The 25,098-nt window shown below is 43.1% G+C and overlaps 1 protein-coding gene across 1 annotated transcript in view; it reads right to left on the bottom strand.

Annotated features, from left to right (window-relative positions):
• Window positions 1–912: 912 nt before the first annotated feature.
• LOC147422550 (putative galactose-1-phosphate uridyltransferase) overlaps window positions 913–25,098 on the bottom strand; it is a 56,473-nt gene continuing 32,287 nt past the window's right edge. The window contains exons 2-3 of the mRNA XM_086502931.1: window positions 1,965–2,270; window positions 913–1,685 (exon numbers count right to left, since the gene is read on the bottom strand). Of these exons, the coding sequence (XP_086359057.1) occupies window positions 1,422–1,685; window positions 1,965–2,270 (570 nt within the window). The 3' untranslated portion in view covers window positions 913–1,421. The remainder of the gene's footprint in view (window positions 1,686–1,964; window positions 2,271–25,098) is intronic.

Consider the following 25,098-nt stretch of genomic DNA (forward strand, 5'->3'; position numbering starts at 1 on the left):
AGTGTGCATTGAATCACATACAACAAAAACTAGAGCTTTGGGAGAGTTTGCATGGGCAAGTTGGTTTCCCTATGTAAGTAGTCATTTTCTTGTTTTTATTGGTATCAAAGTTTCACCTTCCATACCTTCCTTGCCTTGGCACAAAAAAACTCATGGGAGCAATCACATGAAAGGAGAAAGAGACTGTGGACCTCCATAGAATCTTGCAAGAATGCTATCAACAATGTAGACAGATCAAGTTTGGTCTCTACAAGCAACCATGAGCAAATTGACATAGTTCTCTCAAACCTGCACACCGATTTCCAAGTTTCCATTATTTTTTTAAATTTTTAAATTAATATTGAAATGCTTGTAGGCAACTTATTTTGAGTTTCGTCTCTTCACATGATAAAAGCCATTCCCACTCCTCCCGAAAGCTTGAGGAATTTCTTCAACACTTGCGAGTCTGCAATATGGCATCATCAACATCAGCTTGAGAGCTGTTTTTTTTTTTTTGAAATTCTGCTTTTCAGCAACATGTTTTTTGTCTTAAACAGATGCACACAATTGACCTATATCAAAAGTGAAGTCCATGAAGAAATAGAGGTTACATACTCCTAAAAGCTTTGTCAAAGTCTTATCAAACGTGTTTTTATTCACAGTCCAAAGCCCCAAGGGAAGGTTGTTGGCGATGGGCTATGGCATATGCCTTGCCTCTATGTGAGGATGGGCTATGCCATATGACTCACCTCCCCACCCATTATGAAATTCTTGACTAGCAATGTTCATTGAATGTTATAAACAAAACTATGACACAACTTGAGATTCGTGTTTATTCCTTCATACATTCAAAAATAACGCTATGAACGATGAGGGCCCTCAATGGGAGAAACAAAATCCATGCAATAGGAGAAACAAAATCTATGCCCGACATCCACAAAGAACATTTGCATTAAATACCCTCTCAATTTCTCAAGATACTGTAAAGTTTGGTTTAGGGTTGCCGCACCAATATGAATTCGGGAGCACCATCTGCACCAAATACCCTCTAAATTTCTCAAGATACTCCAAAGGGTTTAGGATTGCCACACCAATATGAATTCAAGAGTGTCATTACCCTCAAAAACACATGCACAAAGCATTTTGAAGTGCATGTGTAATTGAGGGTAAGACATTAATAATTGGCCCCAAAAAAAAATTACCGTTAATAGACATTAGCTGATAAAAGACCCTTCCAAACATACTGCTCAGAAATATATATATATAGAAGTGTCCATATGGTTATATTCATCTAAGCACGGTTGGCAGTGATCTCTTCGATCGCAGCTCTTATATCATGAAAATGGCATTACTCCAGAAGGACCCTTGGTCATCCAAGAGGATTCCAACTAATAGGGGCTGAGGCATACCATGCCGACCCTGTAAAGAATTGTGTGCTTTTGTTAAGATGGGCACTCTACTTCGATCTCTCGAAGTTGCAACGCTGATTTCTCTGGATATACAGGTAAAATGTGGCACCCACTCCCAAGCTCAAAACCACCTAGTGTTAACAAGTGTGGCACAACACGAATTGTCCAATGATAAAATGGGATGTTGCAGTAGTCACGAACAGGGGATGAATGTAACATGTAGTTGAAGGGCACATCATTGAAGAGACGCTCCATTTTTCTCACAGTCGTCAAAAGCATCTTAGCTAAGCTTTGCAGCTACAGACGACAAAGCCAACACACGATCCAACTAGTTAGCACAGAATTTGTAAAAATTCTCAAATATAACCTCTGAACCAGAATATATACATACCCAATTTTTAACAGCATACAAAACCACAGATAGCCTGTAGTGTGGGGAAATACTGACGCATGTATACAACCAAATTCAAGCAAATCCATGAACTCAGCACAATTAAGTAGTGGTGAATGAAGACATCATTTATTTACAGAATCACACAAAAAGAGAGATAAAAAAAGGGTAGAAGTTATTCTTACTTGAAGATCATCAATGTCTTCAAAGTTGGAAGCATGAGTTTGTGGCACAATCCACGTCTCATAAGGAAATTTGGGGGCATAAGGTGCAAGCACTGCATATTCTGTCGAAGAGTCTATTAAGCGACTCCCGTCTGCAATGTCATGTCTCACAATATCACAGAAGATGCACCTCCCTTCTCTTTGAAAGTAGCTTCTTGCATTGTCAATCTCCAGCTCCACATGGTGAGGAATGATTGGGAGCGCAATAATTTGGCTATGGGAATGCTCCATAGAAGCTCCTGCTGCCTTGCCTTGATTCTTGAAAACCTGCCGATTGAAAGTTTAATTAAAATGCAGAAAACCTTCCTTCCTGCTGATAGGAAACAAAATCATTCAAGCATTTTAATATGTGCATATCTGCAGCATCATGCACAGACACAAAGAAGCCTACACGTAAATAAAGCTGAATAAAGCATGTATGCTATCCATGTTTCAGGCTCTAAAGCTACCCAAATTAGCTTCACGTCAAGCCAATCCAAGACTGAGGGCTCTTTTTCCCGGAATGGATAATATGTCATTTATGCTGGAGGATAGAAAGAGCATCATTAAATGCATTGTACGAGTTCTATCTTTTTGTTTTCAGTAAAATTCCTCGTACAATAGGCCATCTATGCCCACAGAGGGTGTGGGCATAGATAGAAGTACAAAGTAGGCCCCAGATAATAATATCACCTGACCAGCACAAAGCCAATGCAGAGAAAATGCGCAAGATAACTCGGAAAAAATGGTGAAACCGCAAAAACCAATACAAACTGATACCAGCATAAACCACCCCCCAAAGAGACTAAAAAAGTGACCTGGCAGCTACAAAAGGAAGGAAAGGGAGAAGATAATTGAAGAAGACCCTCTGCTCAAAAACTACAAGCTACAAACACGTATTACAAAGACCATTAAAAAGTGATAATGGAGTACAAAGCGAAAGCATCCCTTAGATGTCATACCAAACCACTGCAAAACAAGTTGAAGCAAGAAACAGAAGCCATTCCAGAAAGCCCAAGCTGCACATGACAAACACCCACCCCAATGTAAGAGAGAGCCCATGCTTGAAATATAGGCACCCAGTACAAAAAACCAAGGTGTGAGAGAAGAAGAGATCAAGGAACTCCAAGGCTTGGAATAACAAGCCCAACAAAACAATTGCTCGAATTATCCTGGGCTGCGTCACGATGCACATTGCACAAGACGGAGCAGTTCACTTGATCAAGGTGGCTCTTCCAAAACACCAGCGCTGCAGTCACAGGCTACTTGTCATTCCTAACAAAAGTGAATTATTCTTGGAAAAGATCCACTTTCTTGGCCACATAGTCACGAAGGATGGTGTCAGAATGGATCCCGCAAAGGTCGAAGCTATTACGACATGGCCAAACTTGAAGACTGTGCACGATGTTAGAAGCTTCTTGGGAGTGTGTTCCTACTATAGAAGGTATCAGGAATTTTGTAGAGATAGCATCACCTCTTCACGCTTTGCAAAAGAAAGAGGTCACTTTCAGATGGACCCAAAAAGAGATTTCAGCTTTTAGTCTCTTAAAGGAAAGGTTGACTTCAGGTCCGGTAATTGTTTTGCCGGATCTCAGGAAGTCATTTGTAGTCCAGAGTGACGAGTGTGGCAGTAGCATCGGAGCAGTGCTAATGCAAGATGGATAGGTAGTAGCTTATGAAAGCTGAATTTTGTAAGGGCCACAGAAGACTATGCATGCAAGTCTATGAGAAAGAGCTCTTGCCCGTGATTGATGCGCTTTCTAGTTGGAAGCACTACCTTTTAGGTGTTGATTTTGTTGTCCAAACAGACCATCAGACCTTGCGATACTTCTTGACACAGTCAAAGCTATCCGAAAAGCATATGCAATTGGCAAACATTCTTTCTATGTTCCACTTCCAGATTATGCATGTGGAAGGCAAGAAGAATGTTGTGACTGGTGCGTTATCAAGGAAGCCACAATTTCAGCTGTCAATTCCTTATCATCATGAGCTGGATGACATGAAGGAACAGTATGTTACTGATGAAGATTTTGCAAGGATTTTTGAACAATTGCAAGAGGGCCAACATCATGAGCACTACCTCCTCGGAGATGATTTATGATGATCCATGGCAGACTTTGTGTCACTAGGCTATTGCGACATAAAGTCATGGTAGAAAGTCATGTCCCACCGTATGCATGGCATCGTGGTATTGATGCGACAATTAAAGCGGTAGACATTCTTCTATTGGCCTCCCTTGAGGAGAGATGTGGATGCCTTTGTGCGAGCATGCATGATTTGCCAAAAGGTCAAGGCAAAAGGCACCAAGGTTGTTACAACCACTGCCGATTCCGGATAAGCCATGGGAAAGCATTGCTATGGACTTTATCTTTGATCTTCCAAGAACTCCAACAGGGAATGATGGTATATGGACCATTATTTGCAGGTTCAGCAAGCAGGCCCATTTTATCCATGTCAGGAGGAAGATAAAACATGATCAGATGGCACGCTTGTTCAATTACAACGTGTTTAAATACCATGGTATGCCACAATCGATTGTCAGTGATCGTGATCCTCACATGACCAGTTTGTTCTCGAGAGGATTGTTTGAGAACATGGGCACTACGCTCAAGTTCCCGTCTTCGTTTCATCCACAAACTAATGGGCACTCAGAAGAGGCTAATTCTATTGTCTTGGATCTGCTGAAATCATAGTTACCGGGGAACGCCCCCTAGCCCCCGTTCCGGCGTTCCGAGGGGGCAGTTCCCTTCCCGAACGTTCCGAAACGTCCCGAAACGTTTGACGTTCCGGGTGGCCAGTGCAAACCGGAACGGCCGTTCCAGAACGAAACGTTCCGGAATGCCCCTGGAACGGCCAACGGCTACAAACAAATTTGGCAAAAATTGAAAAAATTGAAGTAAATGTTTGGGCTTCTTTTTGAAGTGTGCAAGGCCTCAAGGACTCATAAAATGCACCCCCCTCCCCCTTTCTCTCCACAAGCTAATCCTCAAGGCTCAAGCTCTCTCCCTATCACACTCTCAAGATCTCTCCCTCTCAAGACTCACTCTCTCAAGGCTCAAGGCTTTAAGCCTTCAAGCTCTCTTCCTCTCCATCCCACTCTCTCAAATCTCTCCCTCTCCCTCTCACTCTCTCGAGTCTCTCCCTCTCTCTCTCTCTCTCTCTCTCTCTCTCTCTCTCTCACATCATCTAGTCATAGCAAGATTGAATGGTCTTCAAAACGAGTTTTTTGTGAGTATTAGAGTCAAAGCACTCTAATACTCCTTGTATTTAAACACAAGAAGCTAAAAAATGCACTATTTGGGTGTTTTTTATACCTCCCGTTCCGCACTGTTCCCGTTCCGAACCCCTAGCCGTTCCCCCGTTCCGCGGAGATCTCGTCGCCGTTCCCGTTCCGCGTTCCGGGTAACTATGGCTGAAATGCTATGTGTCAGATAATAAGGGCAAGTGGGAACAATATTTGCCTATGCTTGAGTATGCATACAATAATACCGTGCATTCGTCCACTGGCAAGGCACCTTTTGAGATTGTTGAAGGCGGCAAAAACGTTCCTCCCATTTTTCATACAAAGGACAAGATATTTGAGGTAGATAGATATGTTGAGAACATGGATGTTAGGTGCAGCGGAATGAATGTTGTATTTTCTCAAGATTAGTGATCTTTACTGCTCAAGGTTCCTTTTAGTTCTTAGGGAAAGAGAGAGCTTTCCGTCTTATAGAGAGTGTGGTGATCACGAACAAAGTGAGTGGATCTAGTGCGTGCAAATGAATGAGACTGAGAGAAGGAGAGAGAAGAGATACGACACCGAGGGGTTGTAAAACCCTCCTCCGAAGGCCCCACTCTCGTCGGCGAGAGTGGTCTACTCTTTGATTGCACAAATGCGTACAATTCAAATGCTATGGACTGATGCAATGAGACTATGCCGGTTACGACGACGGTGATGACGACGGCGACTTGGGCTGAAATCTGGGATCTTCTAGATGTTGAATTTCTTGGATTGTTTCAAGGCTGAAAATGGACTGTTTTGGCTGCGTCTTTATGGCTGAAAATGGGGGATCAATCTGCAACCATCTAGGGAGAAAATCTGCTACTTTATCATGGCTGAGATCTCCGTTTCTGCAATGGCTGAAACCTGCGTTTTTCTCCTATGCTGAGTGCAGATCTGCTGGCGTTTTTGCAGGGCTGATGGTGGCTGAAAATACTGAGCACCTGCTGCGTGTATAAGGCTGAATCGCTGAGCATTCAATGCTGAAATTCTGCAGGCTGAAACGCTGAATCACTTGCTGCGTTTTGGTCCTTAAAAATGCTACTGATGCATAGGCCAGGCTAGCGTTAGTGATCTTCTGATGCTGCTGCCAATGAAGGTAAAACGCTAGGGCAAGAGGGGCTTGAGAGGGGGCGATGGCAGATCTTGGAAACGCCAGGGAGGGAGAGGTATGGCGCTAGGGGGTCATAGGGGGGGGTACTGCTGAGAAGTTGCCTGTTGAGCGGGAAGCTCCTGCTGCCTCTTCTGCCAGAAAGTGTGAACTTTGGTTTGCTTATATATTAACTTACCAAAATTGCCCTACCTAGTGAAAATCCCAATAAATAGGAAAATAGGCTAAATGCACTGGAAAATTCCCCTAATTGATGCTAATGGATTCTAATGGGAATTCCGATGATCATGCTGTGTGCAACCGGAGGATATGCATCTAAGCTAAGTGACTGGGCATGCACGGTCTACGAATAGACTCACAAAAGTGCCAGATCACTGCTAATCTAGACTTGACTGAACTGAACTAAACCCTGCTGTGGTGTAGCTTGTCCACGGACACATAGGGTTGGGATGTGTGACGTGACATCCCCTCCTTTTCAAAGTGAGGTACTGGTACCGAACTGTATGGCGTCGAAGGAGATCACCAATAGTATCCGGAATCCTGGAAGGGACTCTTCGCCGGCCCACTCTGATGTGTGGGTCGTGCGGTACTTGAACTTCATAAAGGTCTGCAACGCTTGCTTCTTTGAGCCGCGCCGAAAGCGACACAAAGTCTTCTGAATCTCCTTGCTTGCTTCAACTTCGTCTAGAGTCCTGCTTCTTTCGTCTTCAAGAATCTCCATGGCTGAAAATTCTTGAAACCATCTCCAACACAAAACCATGAACATACCCATTCCATGTAAAGTGAAGGAAACAAATATTGTCTTCTCTAAAGACTGTGTATGCAATGTAGATGAACAAATAGACGGAGTGACAACCCGTTCATCAAACACGTGCAAACAATGAGGTCGAATCTTTTCTGTTTGATCGAAATCAATCAACTGTGGCAAATCACAATGGAAATGCCCATGCTTGGTGCCCATACTATCATGTGATCTTTCGGAAACTATGTCATACCAAGGAAGAAACATGGAATGTGACTTCTTGACATACAGACTTTTCAACTTTTCATGAAAATTCCGCATACATTCGTGCTCATCCATGAGAGAAACGTGCTCAACATACAATATGTCATGCCTAGGAAAAGAGATCACATAACGATGCTGACTAAAATACAGGAAACCTTCACAAATGAAACACTCGAACAATGCGTGCGTATCAATCATGCGAACACATAATACTTCCTGTGATGATTCTTTGGACCAAGGCTCGAGAGCCAAGATCGGTTCGTCCTGAATGATCGAATCGTCCTGTGGGGATTCTTTGGACCTTGACTCGAAAGCCAAGATCGGATCTTCGTGATTGATCGAATCTACAACGAGGTTAGCTTTGCTAAGAAAAGCATCCACTAACACATCATCCTTGTGAACAATCACATCCTCTTCATGCAATTCATCATGTTTGTCTTTATCATCCAAATCATCATGCACATCATGGTCAATCAATTCATCACCATGCTTCGCATAATCATGCAAATCCTGTGTGTCATGCTGTGGAGAAAAAAAGATTGAGAGAATCTCCTTCTCTTGAATCTTGTCAATCTTGTCCTGCATATTAGCAATGAGAGATGGAGAATGAGCAATGTCCACTCCATGAAAGACAGTAGGAGAATCACTTTTGGCATTAAGAGTTAAAGTGCTAGCCTCCCAATCAACGAGAGAGTTGATTTCACGAAACCATTTCATGCCTAAAATCATATCACATCCTGAGAGAGGAGAAACAACAAATCTTCTAGTGAAGGCAGTCTGTTGAATTGCAAACAACACATCAAGGCACTCCTTCGTGATGAGAGCGTCCATACCAGGACGAAAGCCAAAGACCTCGATAGGAGATCTCGGACTAACTTCGAGGCGGGCTCTCTCAACAAGAGAGGGGCTGATCACATCATGCATACTACCTGGGTCAAACAATATGACAAAACGGTGCCCTGACATACGACCATAACATTTAATGAGAGAATCATCAATGGGAGGGTCCTGAGAAACTGTGGGCACAATCGTATTATCATTTATTGCATTGACAGATGTAGTGGGTATTGTGGGTTCTTTAGATTCATTCGATTCAAGCTTAGGACATGTTCGTTTTATGTGACCCTTAATGTGACAATGAAAACACGACCTTCCTTAGAATACGTGCTTTGTTCTTCCGAAGTGATGTAACCTCCTACAATTCCTTGTGCTACCTTTTCATCTGGAGTAAGCTTAGGTTTAGCAATTGTGTTAGCCTTACCCTTAGATTCATTGGAAGAATTCTTTGATGAGAGACTGTTGGAAGATTGGTTATAAGAGTTATCATTCTTACCATTCTTACCGTTCTTACCGTTCGGCGGGTTCTGAGAAGTCTGCGAGGTACTTGTGGAAGTCTTGTTCTCCTTATGCTTTCCTTTGTTGTGCTTCATCTCGTAGGCGAGAGCAATTGCTACCGCTTTGTTGAGATCGATTAGATCGAGTACCTCCACATCATACTTGATATACTTGTCTAATCCGTAAAGAAATGCCTCCTTGCGCTTCGCATCGGATTTGCGTAATTGAGTGCTGAGCTGCAAAACCCGATTAGAGAAAGACATAACCGGCATACCGTTTTGCTTGAGAGCTCGCCAATCGTCCTTTAGTCGTGCAAGGTACTGAGGTGGCATAAACCGTGCCTTGAGCTTGTCTTGGAAATCAGCCCAACTAAAAGAGAGGGGCGTGAGATCGTCGGCTTCCTCTAGGTGCGCGGCTAGCTGTGCCTCTTGCCAAGCCTAATACCAATTTATGGCATCACCGACAAGGTACATAGCTGCCGTCAAAACTTTGCTATTGCCTGTTTTCTTAGTTGTCGCAAAATAAGCATTAAATTGATGCAACCAAGAATGAATAACAGTAGCATCCATCTTACCGTCATACTTACTGAAAGTCAACTTCTCTGTGACTGGATTGTGTGAATCCGCCTCGTGGCTTGCGCCACTTGACGAACTCCCACGATCTTTGGGTGATTCGGCCTTCGAGGCTAGGACTTGGGAAATAAACTCTTGTTGACGAATCTCCCTTTGAGCTTCTCGCTCGGCGTCCCTTTCTGCTTTGCGTTCTTTGCATTCAATGCGCTCGCGTTCGAGGGCAAGTCGCTGGTCTTCTTGTCTTGCGGCAATTGCAATGCGCTCACGTTCTTGAGCAAGTCGATGTTCTTCTTGTTGTGCAGCAAGTTTGTCGCTTTGTTTTTCGCGCTCGCGGTCCTTGGCTTCTTGTGCACGGGTCTTTGCCGCTTGTTCATCTGCTTTGCTTGCGAGTTGTTCCAAGGCAACTCGATTCGTTTCTTGTTGTCGTGTCATCATGTCCAACATTGACTTGACCATCATCTCCATAGGAGTGAGGACAACTCGTGGCGTAGATGGCGAAGGGGGAGGGTCGGAAAAATCTCCTGGTGGGGAAAATCCTTCGTCGCCTCTCTCATGCTCATCACCTGAATGCGAAGTATCCATGCCGCTTCGGGTGACGACCATGCACTATGATCTTGGGGTCTTAAGCTCGCGAGGAACTTGGTTCTTGAGGGTCTTGAGGTTCTTGAGGTCCTTGACTCGTGAGAATCTTGGGTTCTTGAGGTTCTTGAGGGTTTCTTTTGCTTGCAAATCGCGTTGGAGAAGGATCTTCTCTTCACCCAAGTTTTTTCCTTTTCTGCGGGCGCACCCCTTGGCGGCCTTGCGCTCACACCAAGGTTGCTTTTTCCCACCTCACGTCGATTGGCCGGCCACTAAGTGCACGGTCCGCTCTCAATGAGTGAAAAGAGACACAAGGGGAGGTTGGACAAGCCCTTCTTTCTTGGGATTCCTGTCACTCTTCAACAAAACACGATTAGGAATCGCCACGCCCAAGTAAACTTGGGTTCGTGCGATTGCAACAAGCAAAAAAAAATTCTTGTGGTTCTTGTGGTTCTTTCCTTGAGTAATGCAGAACACTTCCAAAGCTCTGATTGTGTTCTGCTCAAGGTTCCTTCTAGTTCTTAGGGAAAGAGAGAGCTTTCCGTCTTATAGAGAGTGTGGTGATCACGAACAAAGTGAGTGGATCTAGTGCGTGCAAATGAATGAGACTGAGAGAAGGAGAGAGAAGAGATACGACACCGAGGGGTTGTAAAACCCTCCTCCGAAGGCCCCACTCTCGTCGGCGAGAGTGGTCTACTCTTTGATTGCACAAATGCGTACAATTCAAATGCTATGGACTGATGCAATGGGACTATGCCGGTGACGACGACGGTGATGACGACGGCGACTTGGGCCGAAATCTGGGATCTTCTAGATGCTGAATTTCTTGGACTGTTTCAAGGCTGAAAATGGACTGTTTTGGCTGCGTCTTTATGGCTGAAAATGGGGGATCAATTTGCAACCGTCTTGGGGGAAAATCTGCTACTTTATCATGGCTGAGATCTGCGTTTCTGCAATGGCTGAAACCTGCGTTTTTCTCCTATGCTGAGTGCAGATCTGCTGGCGTTTTTGCAGGGCTGATGGTGGCTGAAAATACTGAGCACCTGCTGCGTGTATAAGGCTGAATCGCTGAGCATTCAATGCTGAAATTCTGCAGGCTGAAACGCTGAATCACTTGCTGCATTTTGGTCCTTTAAAATGCTACTGATGCATAGGCCAGGCTAGCGTTAGTGATCTTCTGATGTTGCTGCCAATGAAGGTAAAACGCTAGGGCAAGAGGGGCTTGAGAGGGGGCGATGGCAGATCTTGGAAACGCCAGGGAGGGAGAGGTATGGCGCTAGGGGGTCATAGGGGGGGGGTACTGCTGAGAAGTTGCCTGTTGAGCGGGAAGCTCCTGCTGCCTCTTCTGCCAGAAAGTGTGAACTTTGGTTTGCTTATATATTAACTTACCAAAATTGCCCTACCTAGTGAAAATCCCAATAAATAGGAAAATAGGCTAAATGCACTGGAAAATTACCCTAATTGATGCTAATGGATTCTGATGGGAATTCCGATGATCATGCTGTGTGCAACCGGAGGATATGCATCTAAGCTAAGTGACTGGGCATGCACGGTCTACGAATAGACTCACAAAAGTGCCAGATCACTGCTAATCTAGACTTGACTGAACTGAACTAAACCCTGCTGTGGTGTAGCTTGTCCACGGACACATAGGGTTGGGATGTGTCACGTGACAATGGATGAAATGGATAAGAAAATTAAAGTTGCCTTGGAGAAGACTCGGGCAAAACGAAAAAAGGATGTTGATCGTCACCTTCGTTAATTGCTATTATCACCTGGTGATTGGGTTCTCTTAAGGTTCGAAAAGGCAAGGTTAAAGAAGATGAAGGGCAAGGAACTGCTGTTTCCTAAGCTCAGCATGCGTTAATATGGGCCTTTTCAAGTGCTTGACAAGATCAGCGATGTAGCTTACAGACTGAACTTCTCTCATGCGTGGAAGATTCATGATGCGTTTCACATGAGTCTTCTAAGACCCTTCGTGGGTGATGTGCCAGAAGATATGCCAAATGAGGATAACCAGAAGTTGAGGAACTTGATGAGATCTTGGGACCTCAGCAAGTTTTGGCACCTAAGGACAGAAAAGTTAAAGGACAAGTTGCAAGACGCTACTTGGTGAAGTTCAAGAACTATCCACCTATGGATGCAAAGTGGATGGAACAGCATGAACTCTCAGAGTCACGAAATGTATTGCACCTTTACCTTGAAGCCTTTGGGTTACAACCTACTTATGCCCCAACCCAACGTGTACAAAGGAGGGCTAATGATAGAGCTAGCACATCAAATTTAGAGCATCTGGACGCAAAGTCTGAGAGCAGAGGTTCCTGCGGGAGTTGTACTTTGCTCAAGATTAATATAAAAGAAATACCGAAAGAGGCACCAATCTTTGGGGCCAATCTCTTTGGGCACAGACGTCGAAACTACGCCGAACCGTGTCGACCAAATTGAATTGTGATTTTAAAGTTGTGAAGTATTTTTAAGTGATTTCCTCTCGTGTCGCGATAGAATCTAGACTTGGGGTGTCCAAGTCTGTTATGATGGTATCAGAGCACGGCCAATTTCTCTTCTACCGGGAAATCCGATCCTTTTCTCGCGACACTTATGGATTCTAACAGACATCAGTCGACTTCTTCTGCATCTGGGAATGCGGGAGGAGATCGCGGAGAAGATTCTCATAAGCAATCAGAGGAAGAGTACGGCCCACCTCGGCCTACTCAGGCAGAGATTGAAGAGAGGGAATGTCAACAATTGGTTGACGATGCGACAAAGATGATGGTTAACATTGTGAAGGATCCAAAATTGGTAAAATATTTTGACTCAGCAATCCTTCGACGAAGTGCACACCCAGTGGTAGAAAGCCACAGAGCCACCCATCAAATCAGCACTCAAGAAACCTCCTGCTCCGAGGATGTTTACAGAGCAAGAATTGGAAGAGGTGGTTGATACACGGATCAGTCAGCTTTTGGACCCGAACAATAAAGTGAAAAAGCGCAACAAAAAGCAGAAGAAGCGTGTACGATTTGAAGGACTATCCAGTTCTTCTTCTTCTTCGGGCAGTTCTTCTAGCTCTTCTGACTCGAGCGAAGAAGACAAAATAGGGAAAAAGCGAAGCAAAAAGCAAAGCTTCAAAAAGGGCAAGAAAAAAGCAAAGAAGACTAAAATTTCTGACGGTTCTACCGAGGACTCATCCTCCGATAGTTCGGACTCTGATGATCATAGGTTTTATGCCAAAAGAAAGCATTTTTACAGAGCCAATCAATATGATTTCCTCGACAACAAGGGAAAAAGCCCAAAGAATTCAAGGAGGGAGGACAGGCAGTAAAGTTTGAGCACTTTTCAGAGTTTCGAGATGCTCCCAAGACATAGCATTCTTCTGGAGGCCGCAATACAGAGCACTCCAAGATCAGACGAGCGACATCCTTTCTAAAAGGCAATGCACGGACTTGGTGATCCATTTTGTTGTTAAGGAAACAAGCATCGACAAAGTGGTTGAAATTTAAGAAACTCTTTATTTCTTCATGGCTCACACAAGAATACGAACGAGACGTGATTACTGACTGGAACCATGTTCGGATGGTCAAGACAGAATCATTGGATTCTTACCGTGAAAGATCCTAGGAAATTTTTCTAGATGTTTCATTCTTTAAGAAGATCAATTTCAAGGAACAGATTGAACAATTTAGTTGTGGACTTCCCAAAGAAATTTGAGACTACTGTCTCGAACAGAAGTCCGAGTCTATACAACAGTTGATGGGACATGCGAAGGGAGGATTTGCTATACATTCGGATAAATTGACTTACCCATTAGATGAACCTTCAACAAATCATAGCAGAAACAATCGACGAAAAGATAGACGACCTTCACTGACAGAAAATTAAAGAGATGAATATTTCAAAGCAGGGGAAGTGTTTTGAATATGGAGAACAAGGATATATCACTACAAAGTGTCCCAAAAGAGACAAGAATCAGAATGAAAGGCACATTGACAGAGCAGCAGGACCAGGCGATACTCGTTCCAGAACCGCTTTTTGAATTAGCATTATGGATTTATGAAACAAACCTTTTGTTTTGGAAGATGATGAATTTTGAATAAAACTGATGTTTTCTGAAGGAATCTGGAAAAAAGAGTAGGACTTAGAATGAGATTGAGCAATGACGGCTTGTCACGTGACACATCCAACCCTATGTGTCCGTGGACAAGCTACAACACGACAAGGGTTCAGTCAGTCCAGTCAGTCTAGATTCAGAAGTGATCTGGCACTTTTGTGAATCTGTTCCCAGACCGTGCATGTCCAGACACTTAGTGTAGATGCATATCCTCTGGTTGCACACAGCATGATCATAAGCATTCCCATCAGAATCCATCAAAATCCTTAAGGGGAATTTTCCAGTGCACTTAGCCTATTTTACCTATTTTTGACATTTTTCACTTATTTATTAAGTGACTTTTGTCGGAAAGTAGGTAGGGCAAATTGAGTAAGTTTGTATATAAGCAAACCTAGACTAGCACTAATTGGCAGAAGAGGCAGCAGGAGCACCATTGCTCAACAAGCAACTTCTCAGCAGAACCCCAAGCCCTAGCGTTTTTGCTCCACAACAAAAGCCTAGCGTTATTGGACCAGATCAGCCAACGATTTGCACTTGCAGATTCCGGCGACAACAGAACATTAGATCAGCCTAGCGTTTTGCATTTGCAGAACAACTGGCGACAGATTTGCAGATTTTCACGAATCACAAGAATTTTTTTTGCTTGTTGCGGTCGTTGTCACCAGCCTGTGACTACTATCTATCCTTTTTGTTGATTTCTTTCTTATTATCTATTTACTTTCACTTTTTGGAAACACCCCTCAGGAAATCTAACTGCCCTGTATTGCATAGCTAGTGTGGAACTGTCCAAAGGGAGTCCAGGCCTGAGAGAGCACTAAGGTTGGACAAGGACTATGGTTAGCCAAGTGGGGTCATTGACTAGCCAAAGTGGAATCCTTTGCTACAGAGGCTACATTTCAGTTCTGGGTGTGGCTGCAGTGTACAAAGGGGGTCGGATGACCTAGAAAGATACAATGGCAGTATCTCCTAAAATTTAGGGAACTGCTATTTTGGGACCTGAAAATGTGTTTGCGTCATTACCTCGGGAATGACAAGGGGAACATTTTCTTTCTCTGCCGTGAAGTCAATTGGGCAACCGGTTGGGAGATTTTTAGCGGCAACCCTGAAACGGGAAAATGCTTATAAATGTGCCAAGTGGCACCTTCTGGTGCACTTTCCTCATGCAAGAGAAGGGGGTGCTGATTTTAGAGAGGAGAAGGGCTCATTTTCAGCCTGTCACAGGTTAAGAACTATGGAGTGCTTGCTTTCCCTCTTATGCACAATGCGGTGCCAGGAGTGATGCCCTGCACGCCACGCATTGCCCTCTCTCTCCCCTATGGCAGTATGTTAAGCCAAATTCAGATGCAAGTGAGCTTCCAGAATTGGCTTCAAAGTTGGGAATCAGACCTGAAGAGATGGGGTATACAGCAGAGGCAAGTTTGGCATGTCCTGGCATACAGAGGCTGTGACACCCATCATTGGAAAGTTGCGTCTACATATCCAGTCCTATGTAGATGCTGAAGAATTTTACATCATGCCACTGGACGGATGTGATGTGTTGTTAGATATTCCTTGGTTGTTTCGTGTACAGGGAATCATGGATGCCTACAACAAAAAGATCACTGTACAGAGCAGGGGAAAGACTATGCTCCTATTACAGAAGGTTTATCCGAAATTTCGTTGAGATTGCTTCACCTTTACATGCTCTTCAAAAGAAGGCAGTCACCTTTAGATGGACACAGAAAGAGATTTCAGCTTTTAATCTCTTAAAGGAAAAGATGACTTCAGATCCAGTCATTGTGTTGCCAGATCTTAGGAAGTCATATGTGGTCCAGTGTGATGCCTGTGGTAGTAGCATTGATGCAGTGCTAATGCAAGATGGCAGGGTAGTAGCCTATGAGAGCAAAATTTTGCAAGGGCCAGAGATAACCATGCAGGTCTATGAGAAAGAGTTACTGGCTGTGATTCATGCGCTCTTAAGTTGGAAACACTACCTGCTAGGTGCAGACTTCGTTGTCCAAACGGACCATCAGACCTTGCCATACTTCTTGACACAGACAAAGTTACCTGAGAAGCATATGCGATGGGCAAATATTTTGTCCATGTTCCATTTTCAGATTGTGCATGTGGAAGGTAAGAAGAACGTTGTGGCTGATGCCTTGTCAAGGAAGCCACAAATTTCAGCTGTGTCAATTCCTTATCATCATGAACTTGATGATATGAGAGAACAGTATGCAAATGATGAAGATTTTGCAAGGGTCTTCGAGCAGCTAATGGATGGACAACGTCATGAACACTATCTTCTCGTCATGAACACTATCTTCTCAAAGATGGGTTCATGATGATGCTTGGCAGATTGTGTGTCACAAAGCCATTGCGACGCAAAGTTATGGAAGAGAGTCATGTCCCACCGTATGCGGGGCATCGTGGTATTGATGCTACGGTTAAAGCGGTTGAGACATTCTTCTATTGGTCTACATTGAGAAGAGATGTGGATGCCTTTGTGCGAGAATGCCTAATATGCCAAAAGGTCAAGTTTGACAGGCAAAAGGCACCAGGGTTATTGCAACCACTACCTATTCCAGATAAACCATGGGAAAGTATTGCTATGGATTTTATCTTTGATCTTCCGAGAACGCAGACAGGAAACAATGGTATTTGGACCATTATTTGCAGATTCAGCAAACAGGCTCATTTTATTCCTGTTAGGAAGAAGATAAAACCAGATCAGATGGCACGCTTGTTTATGAGCAATATTTTCAAGTATCATGGCATGCCACAGTCGATTGTTAGCGACCGTGATCCACGCATGACAAGTTTGTTCTGGAGAGGCTTGTTTGAGAATATGGGCACCACGCTCAAATTCTCTTCGTCATTTCATCCTCAAACAGATGGGCAGTTAGAAGAGGCAAATTCTACTGTCCTAGATCTGTTGAAGTGCTATGTGTCAGAGCATAAAGGAAAGTGGGAGCAGTATTTGCCATTGGTAGAGTATGCATACAATAATACAGTGCATTCATCAACTGGCAAGGCACCTTTTGAGATAGTTGAAGGTGGCAAGAAAGTTCCTCCCATACTGCATACAAAGGACAAGATATTTGAAGCAGATAAGTATGTTCAGGACATGGATGAAATGTACAAGAAGGTCAAATTGGCCTTAGAAAAGACTCAGGCAAAGCAAAAGAAAGCAACTGATCGTCACCGTCGTGAAGTAGTATATTCACTTGGTGATTGGGTGCTTTTGTGCTTTGAAAAGGCAAGGTTAAAGAAGATGAAGGGCAAGGAAAGACTGTTTCCAAAGCTCAGCATGCGTTACTATGGGCCTTTTCAAGTGTGCGACATAATCGGTGATGTTGCATATAGGCTGAAATTGCCTGACAGTTGGAAGATTCACAATGCGTTTCATGTGAGTCTTCTCAGACCCTATGTGGGTGATGTGCCACAAGATATGCCAACTGAAGATCAGCCAGAAGTCGAGGAACTTGACGAGATCTTGGTCCCTGAACAGATTTTGGCACACAAAGAAAGGAAAGTGAAAGGCAAGGTTGCTAGGCGTTACTTAGTAAAGTTCAGAAACTATCCACCAATGGATGCTAAGTGGATGGAAGAAGGTGAACTTGCAGAGTCACCAACTGTGTTATCACTTTACCTTGAAGCCTTCGATTTGCAACCTACCTTGACCCCTTGAGTTTCAAAGCTACATAGATTGTCAATATGACAATGGCTTTTGAAACAAATGATGTACATGGTATTTAAAGTGAGCTCAAATGAAATACCTCTTACATGAATGTTAGAGCTGTTCAGATTGTCAGTATGGCAATTGCTCTTATGGAATGTCCAAAAGTTTAGTTAGTGCTATAGAAGTGAGTATTTCTTGTCAGTTTGTCAAGAATACAGTAATTGCTTCTATTAAAGAGTACATGTGTAACTGCATTCTTAAATTGTCGGTTTGGGTATATTCGAAAGTGTTACGGGATCCAACGTGTACTATAAGACACTGGCAAAATGTGCAGCTACCATTTTGTCATTGGAAAGTTAGTGACTCAAAGCAATGGCAGAGTGCGAAGCTACCACTATGTCATTGGGACAGGGTTCACACGCAGGCAATACATGTGTCGACGAGGTGTTGAATACACCAGGGTTGACAATGAGCATGTATGTGTCGTACATGTGTCGACAAGTGGTGAATACATCAGTGTTGACTAGGAGCATGTACGACATATATACCTTCATAAGTTCAGAATAGTCTGAACTCACGAATTATAAGAGGGAATAAAGCACTCATAAAACTATAAAAGCAAGGGACACAAGAAAAGAAAAGAAAAACAAAAACAAACAAACTAAATCACTTTGTTTGCTACGAAACAAAACTAGATATAACAAAAACATTATTAACTTAAAAATGTTTTTAAAAAAGCATGTGTAAAATAAGTTAATGCAACATATTTGGCTTAAAACAAGTACTCAACTTTAAGGGAGGGAAAAAAAGGATAAGACATCTTAAAAACTTAATCCTAGAAATCAAACTTCACACAACAACTTCTAACGAAACACATTCTTAAGTCCTCAAGTAAGCTAAATACGAAATCGAAAAATCAATACTACTACAAGCCTACAAAGAGCAAAGAACCAAACTTGACAATATGTGATCTCAACTTCGCTGCTTGTCCAAACAGGAAGAATAAGATTATCACCTTTATCATGCATAGCTTGGACAACAACTATGACATCCCAACTCACGTCGTCAGTGCCCAAGAGTAGGTGCAGGTTTATATAGAGGTCATTCATGCTTTGAACGTACTCTACAAAACCAACGAGCTGAGTTTCTATCACCCTCCGGAGGTGATGGGCATACTCAGCCATGATAAAGGCTAACATTTGTCAAGCTATATTAAAAATACTAGAAGCGCTAAAGATCAAAACAACAACATAAGGTGTTATTAAGTCAAACAATAAGTGGGCTTTTTAGCTCCCCACTTCTATTGAATTTACTACTGATTATCTTGAACATTCCAAAGGAAGAAACATTAAAAATAAACTTACTACGATGCAAAAATGAACGAACGTTTTTCATGATTCTTTTGAATGAGTATCCTTTTTCAACTAGTAAAGAAATAAGATGGCAAGATTGAGCAACAAAAGTAGATTTACTAGAACAAAGACGAGAAAATCTAAATAGTTGAGAGCAAATGACATCGTACTTAGCTAAAAGAGAAATGTTCGAAGAAATGTGAGGCATACGGATGATTTTTAGATTGGCATATTCTGGTTCAAGGCGCTTATCATAGATATCTACTTCTAATCCCAAGGGAGTTTGGAAAATCTTAAGGTCTAAAAAGGCACAACAATCACTATTTGTGGTAAGTTAAGTTCACAAAACTCCTTGGGATAAATTCCTCCACCTAAAGAACTCGAATTCAAGTACATAAAATCTTGAAAAGAAGGAACGTCAGGGACAAAAAGATCATCTACAAAGCGTCTTACATTGCATAACTTGTGCAAAAATATTGGGCAAGTGTTAGCAAGGACAAGACGCTCCATAAAATCAAACTCATAAGTAAAAAGATAGAAATTAGCAAGAAAAACAACACAATTGGTACCCATAGGGATACCAATTGTTTGCTTGAAAAGAGAGTCGCCGATGGTTATATATAAATTGTCCAAAAGAAAATCTAACCAAGATATGATGTCAATGTCATCTACAATTCTGGTGAATCTCTTTCTTCCTTTGTCTACATCTACATTCTTAGTTTTCAACCATGAGAAGTCAAAGTTCAAGGCTGACTTTTCTACTAGCAATGCCTTGTACCTATCCTTCTCAAGCTTGTATGCAAAAACTTTTGAAATAAGAGACTTGACTCTAAATCTAAGGTCCTCCAAATTTAGCTTCGTGTATAGCGTTGTAAAGTCAAAAGTTTGGAGACATAAAGGAGAAGATTTCTCCTTGAGGCTTCTTGAAGAGTTCAAAAACTTTAAAACAGGAATCACACCTACTGAATCATTTAAAATCCAACTTGAATCGGTAGGTACGTCTACTTCCTTTAGCATGTTTATCCACAATTCATTTACGCTAGGTAAAATGGCTTTGAAACAATAACTAAGCCATTTGGAAACCTCGGTCAAAGAGGTGTTACAAGAAGCAGCTATAAATCTAGGCTTTATAGGGTTCTTGTGGAACTTCCAAACGGTATATAAAAAAGGTAATTTAGGCTAGCACTTGAAACCAAAAGACTTACAAAAGTCTTGATGTTTTAAGATAACCTCTTGCATAGAAAGATCACAATCATTGTAAGTCTGAGAGTTTACCTCACCTAACAAGCATTCTAAATAGAACTTTTTACACGTAACAACAAAGTTATTAGAGCACTTATCTACATAAGAGATTACAAAATCGCGATGAAATTTCCTAAGAGCATCACGATCAGAAGAAGATAAGCTATTCCTTCCTGAAGAAACGTTCCGAGAGCAAGATGCTAATTTCAAAGAAGCTTTCTTGAGGATTACAGACTTCCAATGGGTAAAAATACCTTGAACTCCTAAAGACTCCTCAAACTTTACTACTAAACTAGAAATTCCTTTTTCTATGGCTTTGAGAAGGCAAGAGTCGTTTGAGGAAGGGAGCCTATATTTAGTACCTCTTGAGAAAAGGTCTTTCAAGGAATCCGAAGGAAGGATAGAACAATCGGCAGTAACTACATGACCCAAAGCTCCATTTACGTAAGAAGAAAAGACATTTTTACTACAAGGGCAATCAATACTTGAGATTGCTAGCCTCTCTTGCTTTTTAAGGTTACGTCCTATGTCACTATAGTTGAAAGCTTTTTGTCCTAAAGTTTTCACGTATTTGAAAGCTACGACAGGATGGTTCCATACCTTTCTCACACAAGGAGGGAGAGCATCCAAAGCTTCTTGAGATCTCAAAATAGAGCTTAATCCAATCTTGTCTAAGTCAGGGGAGGTAAAGATAGTTATCAACAAATCTTTCTTTCCAACCAAGGGATTTTTCAGACTAGGACATTTGGACTTCATAAATTTGCCTAACAGTACTCGAAGTTGAGTACTATGAGACTCTCTTAGCTCCAAATCTTCATAAGAGTAGTTCTCAAGGGTATACAAGAGCTTAAATAGGATCCTTATATTATACCTTTCAAATAATTTATAAGAAAAAGAACCCAATTCCATGGCACCAGCGTGTTTGAGATTTCAAGAGGGGGGTATGTCACCAACGTGTGACTACTATCTATCCTTTTTGTTGATTTCTTTCTTATTATCTATTTACTTTCACTTTTTGGAAACACCCCTCGGGAAATCTAACTGCCCTGTATTGCATAGCTAGTGTGGAACTGTCCAGAGGGAGTCCAGGCCTGAGAGAGCACTAAGGTTGGACAAGGACTATGGTTAGCCAAGTGGGGTCATTGACTAGCCAAAGTGGAATCCTTTGCTACAGAGGCTACATTTCAATTCTGGGTGTGGCTGCAGTGTACAAAGGGGGTCGGATGACCTAGAAAGATACAATGGCAGTATCTCCTAAAATTTAGGGAACTGCTATTTTGGGACCTGAAAATGTGTTTGCGTCATTACCTCGGGAATGACAAGGGGAACATCTTCTTTCTCTGCCGTGAAGTCAACTGGGCAACCGGTTGGGAGATTTTTAGGCGGCAACCCCGAAACGGGAAAATGCTTATAAATGTGCCAAGTGGCACCTTCTGGTGCACTTTCCTCATGCAAGAGAAGGGGGCGCTGATTTTAGAAAGGAGAAGGGCTCATTTTCAGCCTGTCACAGGTTAAGAACTATGGAGTGCTTGCTTTCACTCTTATGCACAGTGCGGTGCCAGGAGTGATGCCCTGCACGCTACGCACTGCCCTCTCTCCCCTCTATGGCAGTATGTTATGCCCCACTAGTGGGCTTTTCATTTGACCAATGTACAGTTGTGTGGGTTCATGCGCGATTGCCAAGGCAAGAGCCTCTTGCACAGGTACTGGATTAGCTAGCGGCTAATCCCCCGCAGGTACAGGTGATTCGGAGAGGTTTCACGCTCGAAATCTCGTCCGATTCAAAGGGCAAGTAGCCCTACGGGTGCGGGAGCTCGAGGACTTGCTAACGATGCAACCGGCACGCGAAACGGAGCCCGAAACAGTAAATTACAGCCTGCTGTGTATTTTTGCAGGTTTAGGGTTTTGGCCCTAAACGGACCCTAATACCCCCAGGAAGTTCGGGGACGCGAGGGGACCGTTGTACATGTGATCTGGTGCATTTTCGGGGCTGAAAACAGAGAATTCAGCGTGCTGCAGATTCTCGCCAGGTTTTGCAAAGTGCCCGTATGCGTCGGGAAAGTCAGTCAATGTGTGGGAATACTGACTGTGAAGGGTCCTAGAACAGTTATGCTGCCGAAATCGGGCCGGAACAGTTGAAATTCAGCCAAGTGTGTGCGGGGCAACTTGTAGGGATCCACAGCGTTTATTCCCTCTTTTGAACAATAAAGAAATACCGAAAGGGGCACCTAAGTTAGGGGCCAATCTGGTGTCGGTCTACTCATACAGGTGCAATCTAGCAGCCTGTATCCCTCTCCCCTTTGTTGTGTCTTGAAAGTACAGGTAAAGTGGACGACAAATTAAATGGGTGAAAGCTAAATCAAGGTTTAAGGTAAAGTCTACCGCCCTTTTTGGATTGAACAGGCCGGTTTCAGTCGTACGAACCCAACTTCGCTTGGGCGTGTCGATTCCTAATCGTGTTTTTGAAGAGTGACAAGAAACCCAAGAAAGAAGGGCTTGTCCAACCTCCCCTTGTGCCTCTTTTCACTCATTGAGAGCAGACCGTGCACTTAGCGGCCGGCCAATCGACGTGAGGTGGGAAAAAGCAACCTTGGTGTGAGCGCAAGGCCGCCAAGGAGTGCGCTCACGGAAAAGAGCAGAACTCGGGTGAAGAGAAGATCCTTCTCGAACACAGATTGCAAGCGAAAGAAGACCCTCAAGACCCTCAAGAACCCCAAGAACCCAAGTTCCTCGTGACCTTAAGAACCCAAGACCACAAGAACCCACGACTTCAGAATGGTCATCACTCAAAGCGGAATGGATACTTCGCTTAGAGGTGATGAGCATGAGAGAGGCGAAGAAGAATTTTCCCCACCAGGAGATTTTTCCGACCTTCCCCCTTCCCCATCTACACCAAGGATTGCACTAACTCCTATGAAGGAGTTGACGCAGTTGTTTATGGAACGACAGTTAGACCGCAAAGCACGAAAAGCACAAAGAGAAGCAGACAGAAAGGCCTATGAAGAAGAGATGGCAGACATGGATCGTGAATACGAAGAAAGCATGGCAGCCATAGAGCGTAAGTACAACTTAGAAGACAAAGAACGACAAGCCAAATTGGATCACGAAAACAAAGAAAGTCAAGCAGAATTTGATCGCGAGTACAAAGCCATAAAAGAAAAGAGCAACCAACACATGAAAAAGTTCTTGCGACTCTTTTCTCAAATGCAAGCATAGATGCAAGAGATTCAAGAGACCGCGACTCTCTCAATCTCTTCTTCTCCAAAGCACGACACACAGAATTTGCATGATGATAAGCATGATGATTTGAATGATAATGATGAGCATGATGAATTGGATGATACTGATGAGCATGATGATTTGCATGATCAAGATGTGATTTCTCACAAGGATGATGATTTGCATGAAGATGACGTGATTGTTCACAAGGATGATGAGTTAGTTGATGCTTTTTCTAGCGAAGCTAACCTCGTTGCAGATTCAATCAATCACGAAGGATCGATCTTGGCTCTCGAGTCTAGGTCCAAAGAACCCCCTCAGGAAGAACCGATCTTGGCTCTCGATCCTAGGTCCAAAGAACCCTTACAGGAAGTATTATGTGTTTGCATGATTAGTACGCACGCAATGTACGAGTGTTTGATTCGTGATCGTTTCCTGCATTTTCGTCAACGTTTGTATGTGATCCCTTTTACTAGGCATGAAATATTGTACGTTGAGCACGTTTCCCTCATGAATGAGAACGAATGTATGCGGATTGTTCATGAAAAGCTGAAAAGTATGCATTCAAGGAAGTCACATTTCATGTCTCTTCCTTTGCACGACACAGTTGTAGACAGAGCACAAGAAAGTATGAGCACCAAGCATGGGCATTTCCGTTGTGAATTTCCACAATTGATTGATTCAGATCAGAAGAGAAAGATTCGATCTCATTGTTTGCATGTATGTGGTGAACGGTTTGGCACTCCGTCTATTGGTTCATCTACATTGCATGCACGGTCTATTAGGACGACAAGATTTTTTCCACTCACTTTACATGGAATAGGTATGCTCATGGTTTTGTGTTGGAAGTGGTTTCAGGAATTTTCAGCCATGGAGATTCTTGAAGACAAAAGAAGCATGACGCTCGACGAAGTTAAAGCATTGAAGGAGCCTCAGAAGACTTTGTGTCGCTTTCGGTGCGGCCCAAAGAAGCAAGCGTTGCAGACCTTTATGAAGTTCAAGTACCGCACGACCCACACATCCAAGTGGGCCGACGAAGAGACCCTTCCAGGATTCCGGATGCTATTGGCGATCTCCCTCGACGCCATATAGTTCGGTACCAGTACCTCACTTTGAAGAGGAGGGGATGTCATGTGACACATCCAACCCTATGTATCCGTGGACAAGCTACAACACGACAAGGGTTCAGTCAGTCCAGTCAGTCTAGATTTAGAAGTGATCTGGCACTTCTGTGAGTCTCTTCGCAAACCATGCATGTCCAGACACTTAGTGTAGAAGCATATCATCTGGTTGCACACAACGTGATCATAAGCATTCCCATCAGAATCCTTCAGGGGAATTTCCCAGTGCATTTAGCCTATTTTACCTATCTTTAACATTTTTCACTTAATTATTAAGTGACTTTTGTCGGAAAGTAGGTAGGACAAATTGAGTAAGTTTCTATATAAGCAAACCTAGACTAGCACTAATTGGCAGAAGAGGCAGCAGGAGTACCATTGCTCAATAGGCAAATTCTCAGCAGAACCCCAAGCCCTAGCGTTTTTGCTCCACAGCAACAGCCTAGCATTTTTGAACCAGATCAGCCAACGATTTGCACTTGCAAATTCCGGCGATAGCAGAACATCAGATCAGCCTAGCATTTCCCATTTGCAGAACAACTCGCGGCAGATTTGCA

Source organism: Adiantum capillus-veneris, chromosome 27, assembly GCF_014529385.1.
Source record: "Adiantum capillus-veneris isolate H3 chromosome 27, ASM1452938v2, whole genome shotgun sequence".
Classification (NCBI taxonomy): Eukaryota; Viridiplantae; Streptophyta; class Polypodiopsida; order Polypodiales; family Pteridaceae; genus Adiantum; species Adiantum capillus-veneris.